We start from the raw sequence: 11,250 nt of genomic DNA on the forward strand, positions 1-11,250 counted from the left end.
CAATGAAATTCTGTTTAGACCCGGAGCAGTTGGGGGGGGGGGGGTCTTTGCTCAAGGGCACCTTGGCACTGCTCAGGAGGTAGACTGGCCCCTCTCCAGCCACCAGCGCACACTCCACATTTTGTCTGAGCTGGGACTTGAACCAGTGAACTTCTCCGCTCCCCAGACTGTAATGATAACGTAACCTTCAAAGTGTCGAGGATCTCTGCAGGATCATCACCAACATTTAAGCAACTGTTTAAGTTTCATCAAGACAAGTATGAAACCTTTTGAGCTATGTTGCTAAAAGTTAGACAGACAGACAGACAGGCAGGCAGGCAGGCAGGCAGACGCCGGTGATTACATAAACTCTGCCTCGGTGGAAGGAGAAAGTACAATGAAATGTTGAAAGAAAGTTATTCATAAAAATATATCTATCTCACTGGGTGGGCCGGTGGCCTCCCAGGCGCCGCCCCTGGTAGCAGGAGCTGTCCGTGGTACCAGTCAGAAGCGCGCATTCTGGTTCACGCGTATTTGCAGTCTCGTGCACGAACTCAGACTGTCCAACACGCGGAGAGAGTCGGTGAGGAGGAGGAGGAGGAGGATGATGTCATTGATGAAGGAAATGGCGGCGGGCTTCTCCCTTTTTACATCAGTGCTCATCGAGGATGATGAATCCGTATCGACTCCAGATGTGAGACCAGATGTTGATAGAAGAACGGGACGACTTGAAGCGTCATTTCCTTCTCTAGTCTGATGAGCAGGCGTCAGTCTCGGGGACGGAGTCCAACCCAGGAGGGAGAAGGACAGACGCGCACGCGGGTGTGGACGCGGAGAGGCGCGCGTGGAGGACAAGCCGAGGACAAGAGACAGAAACAATCCGCTTTTGATGATGGCTGCTAAATCGGACGGGCTGCTGAGGAGGAACAAGAGTGACGTGGCCTTCACGCCGCTGCAGAACTCCGATCACTCCGCGTCCGCGCAGGGGCTCCACGCGGGCGCGCAGCCCTGCCCTGCGGACCCCGCGGACGCGGACGGCGCCGGGGGCTCCACCTCGGTGTCCCTCCGGCTGACCGGGGTCCAGCAGCGCTGCACGGCGTGGGACTGCCTGTGGATCCTCTCCGCGGCCGCCGTGTGTCTGGCCGACGTGGGCACCGACGTGTGGCTGTCGGCGGACTACTACCTCCGCGGGGACTACTGGTGGTTCGGCCTGACGCTCCTCTTCGTGGTTCTGGGCTCCTTCTCGGTGCAGCTTTTCAGTTTCAGATGGTTCGTCCACGACTTCAGCACCGAGGACGCCGCGGAATCCGCCGCCGACGGCGCGCACGCGGACGGGAATAAACTACTGAGCGGCTCCGCATCAGCGGGAGACGTGAACGCGCCACGCCTCCCGGCCCCCCCGCAGCGGCAGGCGTCGACCGTCAGCAAGAACACCACGACCAACAGCACCGCGAGCACCGTGGGGGGGAGCGGAGGACGGAGGCCGGCCTGCGTCTCCTTCAGCGTCTGGTTCGGCCAGTCAGTCATCCACATCCTCCAGCTGGGTCAGATATGGAGGTAGGACGGCGGCTGACATGTGCATGGGGGGGGGAGCAGATAGGAGCTGGAGAGAGCTGGACCAGCACACAATCAGTTCAGTGGTTTCAGTGGAGCAGATAGGAGCTGGAGAGAGCTGGACCAGCACACAATCAGTTCAGTGGTTTCAGTGGAGCAGATAGGAGCTGGAGAGAGCTGGACCAGCACACAATCAGTTCAGTGGTTTCAGTGGAGCAGATGGGAGCTGGAGAGAGCTGGACCAGCACACAATCAGTTCAGTGGTTTCAGTGGAGCAGATAGGAGCTGGAGAGAGCTGGACCAGCACACAATCAGTTCAGTGGTTTCAGTGGAGCAGATAGGAGCTGGAGAGAGCTGAACCAGCACACAATCAGTTCAGTGGTTTCAGTGGAGCAGATAGGAGCTGGAGAGAGCTGGACCAGCACACAATCAGTTCAGTGGTTTCAGTGGAGCAGATGGGAGCTGGAGAGAGCTGGACCAGCACACAATCAGTTCAGTGGTTTCAGTGGAGCAGATAGGAGCTGGAGAGAGCTGGACCAGCACACAATCAGTTCAGTGGTTTCAGTGGAGCAGATAGGAGCTGGAGAGAGCTGGACCAGCACACAATCAGTTCAGTGGTTTCAGTGGAGCAGATAGGAGCTGGAGAGAGCTGGACCAGCACACAATCAGTTCAGTGGTTTCAGTGGAGCAGATAGGAGCTGGAGAGAGCTGGACCAGCACACGATCAGTTCAGTGGTTTCAGTGGAGCAGATAGGAGCTGGAGAGAGCTGAACCAGCACACAATCAGTTCAGTGGTTTCAGTGGAGCAGATAGGAGCTGGAGAGAGATGGACCCCAGCACACAATCAGTTCAGTGGTTTCAGTGGAGCAGATAGGAGCTGGAGAGAGCTGGACCAGCACACAATCAGTTCAGTGGTTTCAGTGGAGCAGATAGGAGCTGGAGAGAGCTGGACCCCAGCACACAATCAGTTCGGTGGTTTCAGTGGAGCAGATAGGAGCTGGAGAGAGCTGGACCAGCACACAATCAGTTCAGTGGTTTCAGTGGAGCAGATAGGAGCTGGAGAGAGCTGGACCCCAGCACACAATCAGTTCGGTGGTTTCAGTGGAGCAGATAGGAGCTGGAGAGAGCTGGACCAGCACACGATCAGTTCAGTGGTTTCAGTGGAGCAGATAGGAGCTGGAGAGAGCTGGACCAGCACACAATCAGTTCAGTGGTTTCAGTGGAGCAGATAGGAGCTGGAGAGAGCTGGACCAGCACACAATCAGTTCAGTGGTTTCAGTGGAGCAGATAGGAGCTGGAGAGAGCTGAACCAGCACACAATCAGTTCAGTGGTTTCAGTGGAGCAGATAGGAGCTGGAGAGAGCTGGACCAGCACACAATCAGTTCAGTGGTTTCAGTGGAGCAGATAGGAGCTGGAGAGAGCTGGACCAGCACACAATCAGTTCAGTGGTTTCAGTGGAGCAGATAGGAGCTGGAGAGAGCTGAACCAGCACACAATCAGTTCAGTGGTTTCAGTGGAGCAGATAGGAGCTGGAGAGAGCTGGACCAGCACACAATCAGTTCAGTGGTTTCAGTGGAGCAGATGGGAGCTGGAGAGAGCTGGACCAGCACACAATCAGTTCAGTGGTTTCAGTGGAGCAGATAGGAGCTGGAGAGAGCTGGACCAGCACACAATCAGTTCAGTGGTTTCAGTGGAGCAGATAGGAGCTGGAGAGAGCTGGACCAGCACACGATCAGTTCAGTGGTTTCAGTGGAGCAGATAGGAGCTGGAGAGAGCTGGACCAGCACACGATCAGTTCAGTGGTTTCAGTGGAGCAGATAGGAGCTGGAGAGAGCTGGACCAGCACACGATCAGTTCAGTGGTTTCAGTGGAGCAGATAGGAGCTGGAGAGAGCTGAACCAGCACACGATCAGTTCAGTGGTTTCAGTGGAGCAGATAGGAGCTGGAGAGAGATGGACCCCAGCACACAATCAGTTCAGTGGTTTCAGTGGAGCAGATAGGAGCTGGAGAGAGCTGGACCAGCACACAATCAGTTCAGTGGTTTCAGTGGAGCAGATAGGAGCTGGAGAGAGCTGGACCCCAGCACACAATCAGTTCGGTGGTTTCAGTGGAGCAGATAGGAGCTGGAGAGAGCTGGACCAGCACACGATCAGTTCAGTGGTTTCAGTGGAGCAGATAGGAGCTGGAGAGAGCTGGACCAGCACACAATCAGTTCAGTGGTTTCAGTGGAGCAGATAGGAGCTGGAGAGAGCTGGACCAGCACACAATCAGTTCAGTGGTTTCAGTGGAGCAGATAGGAGCTGGAGAGAGCTGGACCAGCACACGATCAGTTCAGTGGTTTCAGTGGAGCAGATAGGAGCTGGAGAGAGCTGGACCAGCACACGATCAGTTCAGTGGTTTCAGTGGAGCAGATAGGAGCTGGAGAGTGCTGGACCAGCACACAATCAGCGTCTCCTTCCATGATCAGGTTCTGGATCTGCAGTTTTGATCACTTTGGCTCGTGACTCTAGAACTTTGCTGTCAAACATTCGGACGAACTTCCTCTGGAAGTCATTCAAATGTCGGCCACGCAGCTTCAGGCTCTCTCTGTTCAAGCACCATTTATTGTTACAATAAATTACACTTTCTAAGCCACATTTGTGTCAACAAATAAAGTCATAAATTAAATGAAATAAAAAAATACACCTTTGGATACTCCAATGTCCGTGTTATTGCAGAGGAACTTATGAAGTAACTACACATCAAAATAAATACCTGAGAAGGTCGGTCTGTCTTTCTGTGAAGTTCTCGGTGCCTCTTCTGGAACGCTTCCATCGCTCTTCGTGAGGTCTGGGACTGAAATCTCTTGGGGTTGTTCTTTATGCTGCTGCCGATCTTCTTCTCATTCGGCCTTCTGATTCTGATTCTTTCGCATTCTTTAAATATTCTTATTTTGCCGTTTAATTCATGCTTTCTGTTAGTGCTTAATGGTTGCCATGGTACCATTCTGGTTTCAATGAGTCTGCTGATATGACGTTTTTGTGGGGGTGCACATGTCTTGTTGAGTCGATTTAATTCGTCCTTCGTCCTTTTTTCTTCACGTTGTGGGTCTTGGAGTTCTTGGGTCCAACCGGACATTTCTTCACTCATTTTCACGCGACCCCGTTCATAAAGATACTTCCACGTATCTGTTCATTTGACTTTAACTCCGACTCCGACCTGTGCATGTAGCCGGATGCAAACGTCTCCAGTTGACTATGAAGGACCAAACCAGAGAGCGACAATCGCTCGCCGTGACTTACAACGTTTATTTGACTTTTTAAACTAAAGGAAGGAAAGCAAAACTTCTATAAACTATATATTGGTGCTTTTGTTCTGAAAGGGCAGACAAAAGAGTTTGCACCAATCAAATTGTGTTTCTCTGTCGGGTTTAAATCTGATTGTGATGAAGTCAGAGCCTCGTCATCATCAACCTCACCACACGCCACTGAGAAGGTAGAAACCAACGTTCTTCCTGAGGAACGACGCCCGTTGGTGGTTTTACAGTCTGACAACACAATCAGGGCAGCTGTATCTACCCCAGGGCAGCTGTATCTGCCCCAGGGCAGCGGTATCAACCCCAGTGAATGAATAATGCACAACGTAAAGCGTCTTTGTGTACCTTTAAAAGCGCTATAAAACCAACGCGTTATTATTATGATGTTGCTTTAGAGAACGAACCACACTTCGTTTCAGCGCTGCCTTTTCCCATGTTCTCCAGGTACTTCCGCACCCTCTACCTGGGCCTGCTGAGCCGCCGGAGCGGCGAGGCCGAGCGCTGGCACTACTACTGGAGGATGGTGTTCGAGTTTGCCGACGTCAGCATGCTGCATTTACTGGCAACCTTTCTGGAAAGCGCTCCCCAACTCGTGCTGCAGCTCTGCATCGTCATACAGACGCACAAGCTCCATGCTGTGCAAGGTGACTCTCTCGTCATCGTTCTCTCTCACCTTTTACTCACAAGGCCATGTTTTTGTTTCTTGCACCTGTCACATTGTTGGCGGAAAAATCAGCGTCACCTTTGAGAATAAAGATCCGATTATATTCTCAAATATTAGCATTTCTTTCTTTCTTTTTCTTTTTTCTTTATTCTTTTCATAAACATTTACAACATCAAGAACATTTCATGATTAGAAAGGAGCCGATCGAAGAATTACATTCTTTTTTTCATAATCATTACAAGATGGTTGCCTGCCCCCCCCCCCCCCCCCCCCCCCCCATCACCCGTGCTACAACATTACCACAGTCCACAGTTAATACATTCCTTCAAAAATCAAGTTTGTACAAAATAAATTCTTTCTTCTTGTATCTTTTTAAATTCCAACGCATGTCGACAACTTTTTAAATCGTTCTCATGAGAATTCCACAATTTTGCACCCAAAACAGATTTAAATGTTTTAGATTTGTTTGTGCCATTTGACATTTAAAACCGTCTTCTATGATTTTCACAAACAACCTTTGTAAGTCCTCTGGAAGAATTTTGTTTGTTTCTTTCAACATGAACAGAGTCTGTAATTCTACTAAGTTTTTAAACATTAATAATCCCGAATAAATAATGCATTTGTGTGATCTAAAACCAGCTTTGTGAATAAAGCGAATGCACCTTAAACAATAAAGGCAGCATGTTGCCCACATGTAATAAAGTAGCACATTGCATGTGTTGCAGGTCTGACGGCAGCAGCGTCCCTCGTCTCGCTGGCCTGGGCCCTCGCCTCCTACCAGAAGGCCTTGCGAGAGTCTCGCAGTGACAAGAAGCCCATCAGCTACCTGGCTGTCATCATTCAGTTCTGCTGGCACTTCTTCACGATTGCTGCACGGGTCATCACCTTTGCCCTGTTCGCCTCGGTGTTCCAGCTCTACTTTGGCGTCTTCATCGTCCTGCACTGGTGCATCATGACCTTCTGGATAGTTCACTGTGAGACAGACTTCTGCATCAGCAAGTGGGAGGAGATTGTGTTTGACATGGTGGTCGGCATCGTTTACATCTTTTCCTGGTTTAATGTGAAGGAAGGACCAACAAGGTAAGGAGGCCTGACGTGACCATGTCGTGTGTGTGTGTGTGTGTGTGTGTGTGTGTAGGTGTGTATGTGTGTGTATCTATAGAGCAATTTAAAACGTTTTCTCCATTGTTATTCGTCTTGATTTGAGTGTTTTTAGATGCCGGAAAGGATGAACTATTTGTCAATTATTTTATATGGAACAATTTTATAATAATCTATCAGAGAGAGAGAGAGAGAGAGAGAGAGAGAGAATCAAGGATAGTGTTGTAAAATGGTTCAGTAAAAAAAAAGATTCCAGAAGTCCGAAATTTGTCCTCGTCCTCTCTGGCGGCTCCGAGCGAAGCACCGGAAGACGTTTGTCCTCAGTTAAACATGCATTGTATTGTAAGCGGGGGCTTTTGGGTCCACGCAGCGGGGGCCTTCGGGCACACGCAGCGGAGGGCTTTCGGGTACACGCAGCGGGGGCTTTCGGGTCCACGCAGCGGGGGCTTTCGGGCCCACGCAGCGGGGGGCTTTCGGGCCCACGCAGCGGGGGCTTTCGGGCCCACGCAGCGGGGGCTTTCGGGCCCACGCAGCGGGGGCTTGTCGCTCTGCGGCTGAAATGCTCTCATCGTGTCTTGTGTCTTTGTTTCAGGTGTCGGCTTCTCACCTACTACCTGGTGATCCTTCTGGAGAACGCCGCCCTCAGTGCGTTGTGGTATCTGTGCCGCTCCGCTCACGCCACTGACGCCTTTGCAGTGCCGGCGCTCTGCGTCATTTTCAGCAGCTTCCTCACCGGCGTGGTGTTCATGCTCATGTACTACGCCTTTTTCCATCCCAACGGCCCACGCTTTGGACGCTCGCCAAGCAGCCAGGGTCTTGACCTGGACCCCTCTGCCCAGTTCTCCACCCTCCCGTGTGAGGACGCCACCAACTCGCTGCGTTCTAACCGATGCGCCACCACAACCCCGGAGTATTCTGACCGGGACGGCTGCATGCCAGTGTTTCAGTTTCGCCCAATGGTTCCATCCACGCCTTCAAGTCGCGCTCCACGACTCAAGGAGACGGTCATCAAGATTGACCTTTGCAGGAACCACTACCCATCATGGGAGCGCCACGTCCTGGACCGTAGTATACGCAGAACAATCCTCGCCATGAACGGCTCCCTGTCTCCCCCCCGGCTGCAGTACAAAGACGACGCTCTGGTGCAGGAGCGGCTGGAATACGAAACTACGCTCTAGTTCTACAGGAACCTGTACAGGCAGGGGACAAACACTGAGAATCTCTTTCTACACACATGACTCGTCTCTTGTTCCCCCTTTTGCTTTGAGCGTTCAGCATCAGCATCCTGCCAGTGGATATCTGAGGAGCAGCGAGAGAGCGGCACAAAAACGTCCCTGGATTCTCTGCTGCGGTTACTTTTACTTCCCATCATCCTGTCTCCTGTGAACTGAATGCAAATCAACACAAAAAGATCAAATAGATGCATCGATAAATGAAGTAATCAGAAGATTACAGATAATCCTCCGACACGATGAGGAGATGGACTCTTCTGTCTGACAACGTGTTTGGGAGTGTGTTGAACTGTTCCCGTAGCAGCTACAGTTGGGTTTGTACTCCGACTCCACGAGTGTGCCAAAAATTGTTTGTCGATGTCCTGCAGCTTCTGAGGGGGGGGGGGGGGGCTGTGTGTGGAGAGACCTTAGCGTTTAACCCTGGCCCAGACGGTTCTTCATGAATTCTGATGACGATCAGTGAACAGCATGCAAACAGGACAGTAGCATCTCGAAGTAGTCGTCGTTATTTCTTTGAATCCACGGAACCTGCTTGGATGAAGAGGTCGGACGCAAGCTCGTTGGTCTTCCGTCCTTTCAGAGATACGACACACGATGGCAAGAGCGAGGAATGGAGAGCGAAGACCCCGCCAAGGCGCAATGGATAAAGAAATAACCGAGCCGGTCATGTATTTAAACATTCCTGGATGTATCATGGTTGGTATCTTTATACACCAACCATGAAAAGTTCAAGTGACTCAGAGTTGATGTGTATTTTTAACTGATTCTTGAATTCATAAATGAGGTTTTAATGTTAAAATGTAATAAAAAAAAAATTCTGACCTCATTCTGGATCAGATCGAAGAGACATTTTCCATGATAGTTAAAATCGGACTCCATTATGACTGGGATTTTACAATATATCTTTTTTTAAAGCCTCCATTATAAGTAAATGTGAAAATCCAATTTTATTTTTTATCCAGACCTGTATCCGGATTGCTTTCAGAATTTAATGGGATCTAAGTTAGACCAAGACCTGTCTTCAGATTTGTCTTTATCAAGATCCATACAGCAGTTTTCCCATAATCGAGTCAGACCGATAAACGGCATGAAACACATTTACCTCCTTGGCAGAGGTAAAAGTCCAAGTACCTGAAAATGGGAGAATCAGGGCCGGAGGCGAAGCAGCGATCTCTGCTAACTAAACTCCAGGCTGAACAGTCCTCTGGTACAACACGCAGCATTTTTATTGTAGAGATGTCATTGTTATTGTAATTCTGTGGGGTTTTTTGTTTTTACGTGTGTACACTATATGTAATCAATTACGATGATATGTGTGTCTGAGTGTGTGTGTTTCTCTGTGTGGTGCGTGTTTGGTGATATCATCGATCAGTGACGGGACACCTTGATGTTTAATGATAGTTTGTCTTTTGATAAATACATGGAGGGAACATCCTGTTTTTGTCCTTCAGCTGATTCAGCAACAGTTTTACAACGTGACCTGAATGAATGCTGAACTGAAGGGCCCCATCGGATCAAAGAACGGCCCCATAGGATCAAATAACGGCCCCATCGGAACAAAGAACGGCCCCATAGGAACAAAGAACGGCCCCATAGGATCAAATAACGGCCCCATCGGAACAAAGAACGGCCCCATCGGAACAAAGAACGGCCCCATCGGATCAAATAACGGCCCCATAGGATCAAATAACGGCCCCATCGGAACAAAGAACGGCCCCATCGGAACAAATAACGGCCCCATCGGATCAAATAACGGCCCCATCGGAACAAATAACGGCCCCATCGGAACAAAGAACGGCCCCATCGGAACAAATAACGGCCCCATCGGAACAAAGAACGGCCCCATCGGAACAAATAACGGCCCCATAGGATCAAATAACGGCCCCATAGGATCAAATAACGGCCCCATCGGAACAAATAACGGCCCCATAGGATCAAAGAACGGCCCCATAGGATCAAAGAACGGCCCCGTCGGAACAAAGAACGGCCCCATCGGAACAAAGAACGGCCCCATAGGATCAAAGAACGGCCCCATAGGATCAAATAACGGCCCCATCGGAACAAATAACGGCCCCATAGGATCAAAGAACGGCCCCATAGGATCAAATAACGGCCCCATCGGAACAAAGAACGGCCCCATAGGAACAAAGAACGGCCCCATAGGATCAAATAACGGCCCCATAGGAACAAAGAACGGCCCCATAGGATCAAATAACGGCCCCATCGGATCAAATAACGGCCCCATCGGAACAAAGAACGGCCCCATAGGATCAAAGAACGGCCCCATAGGATCAAATAACGGCCCCATAGGATCAAATAACGGCCCCTGAAGGTTCGCTCTGAGCCATTTTTCAGTGAGTGACTCGACCCAATCAGGAAAAACACAACACAATCCGTTGTATGTGGCTGTAAAGCAACACACACAAACACACACACAACAGATGCACACTAGCTTAGCGTAATGTATATGTAAAAGGAAACACTGTGGTTTAGGAGGTAGCTCAGTCGAGCATCTACTGGAAGGTCAATCGTTAGCCATCGTTACAGATACTTTAGAGCGTGTGGTTCTGTGTTCATACAGCGGGCGGAGTATTGATCAGGTACCGGTAATACACAGGTTCGAAAGGGCACTGAACCCTGTCTGAGCATCAATGCAAGCTCAGAATGAACAGCATGACCTGAACAGGAGACAATGACATCATCATCATCATACACTGCAGATACTCTCTTAGGATAATCCACTCTCTCTAGTCTAATATAATCCAAACCAAAGAGTCAAGAGAAAGTTATTGTCAGTAAGCGTGTGTCTAAATGTATGTACGTACGCATGCACGTGGGTACGTATCTATGTGCAGTGGGTGTGCATTTATAATTGAGTATGTATGTGTGTATGCATGTACATGTAGATGTGTTTTGTGTTTACATTTGTTATTATATATAGGTATCTCACAAAGTACTTCAGACGATAGCGCGCCTGCTCTGGATTAATAACCCCGAGACTCTCCTGTGTTTATAACGACGAGCCGGAGGCTAATGTATCTTTTCACATGAGCAGGAACAGAACATGTAATTATGTCACTTAATCTCACTCGCTCCAGTTTAAATCTCTGTAATCCCTGTTAGCGCAGCGGCGTGAAAGATTGCCGGCAAACAGATTGCATTATGCTGTTATTGAAACATTTTGGCACAAAGGAATTACAACCCATTTGTTACCGGTAATCTTCTGATCAACATAACAGTTCACATATATTCTCTTAATAATACCCATTAAAATGGCACCATTGATCCATTAATTTACCCAGATTGCCCAATCAGATTTCAGCCAGTCATTTGCCACATCCTGTTGTGTTCTTTAAAGCTGCTGCATATGTGTGCACCATCCACACTAGTAACAGGATAGTAAGCGTGACTGCATTCAAACTAC

The 11,250-nt window shown here is 49.5% G+C and overlaps 1 protein-coding gene across 2 annotated transcripts; it reads left to right on the plus strand.

Moving 5' to 3' along the window:
• The first annotated feature begins 868 nt into the window (after positions 1-868).
• On the plus strand, positions 869-7,772 carry xkr4 (XK related 4). 2 transcript variants are annotated; one of them, XM_068748668.1, is made up of 4 exons: positions 869-1,536; positions 5,274-5,473; positions 6,219-6,573; positions 7,187-7,772. In XM_068748668.1, exons 1-4 carry the CDS (start codon positions 869-871, stop codon positions 7,770-7,772), a joined length of 1,809 nt encoding a protein of 602 aa, XP_068604769.1. The 2 variants fall into 2 exon arrangements, with proteins under 2 accessions (XP_068604769.1, XP_068604770.1); XM_068748669.1 differs by lacking the exon at positions 6,219-6,573 and having other exon boundaries at positions 872-1,536; positions 7,186-7,772.
• The last annotated feature ends 3,478 nt before the right edge of the window (positions 7,773-11,250 follow it).

Source organism: Brachionichthys hirsutus, chromosome 15 (assembly GCF_040956055.1).
Source record: "Brachionichthys hirsutus isolate HB-005 chromosome 15, CSIRO-AGI_Bhir_v1, whole genome shotgun sequence".
NCBI lineage: Eukaryota > Metazoa > Chordata > Actinopteri > Lophiiformes > Brachionichthyidae > Brachionichthys > Brachionichthys hirsutus.

Bases quoted from the DNA above. Each gene is read 5' to 3' on its own strand.
- xkr4 (XM_068748668.1), top strand. From the start codon at position 869: ATGATGGCTGCTAAATCGGACGGGCTGCTGAGGAGGAACAAGAGTGAC. The intron at 1,537-5,273 runs GTAGGACGGCGG...CATGTTCTCCAG, and splicing joins CAGCTGGGTCAGATATGGAG to GTACTTCCGCACCCTCTACC. The intron at 5,474-6,218 runs GTGACTCTCTCG...CATGTGTTGCAG, and splicing joins CAAGCTCCATGCTGTGCAAG to GTCTGACGGCAGCAGCGTCC.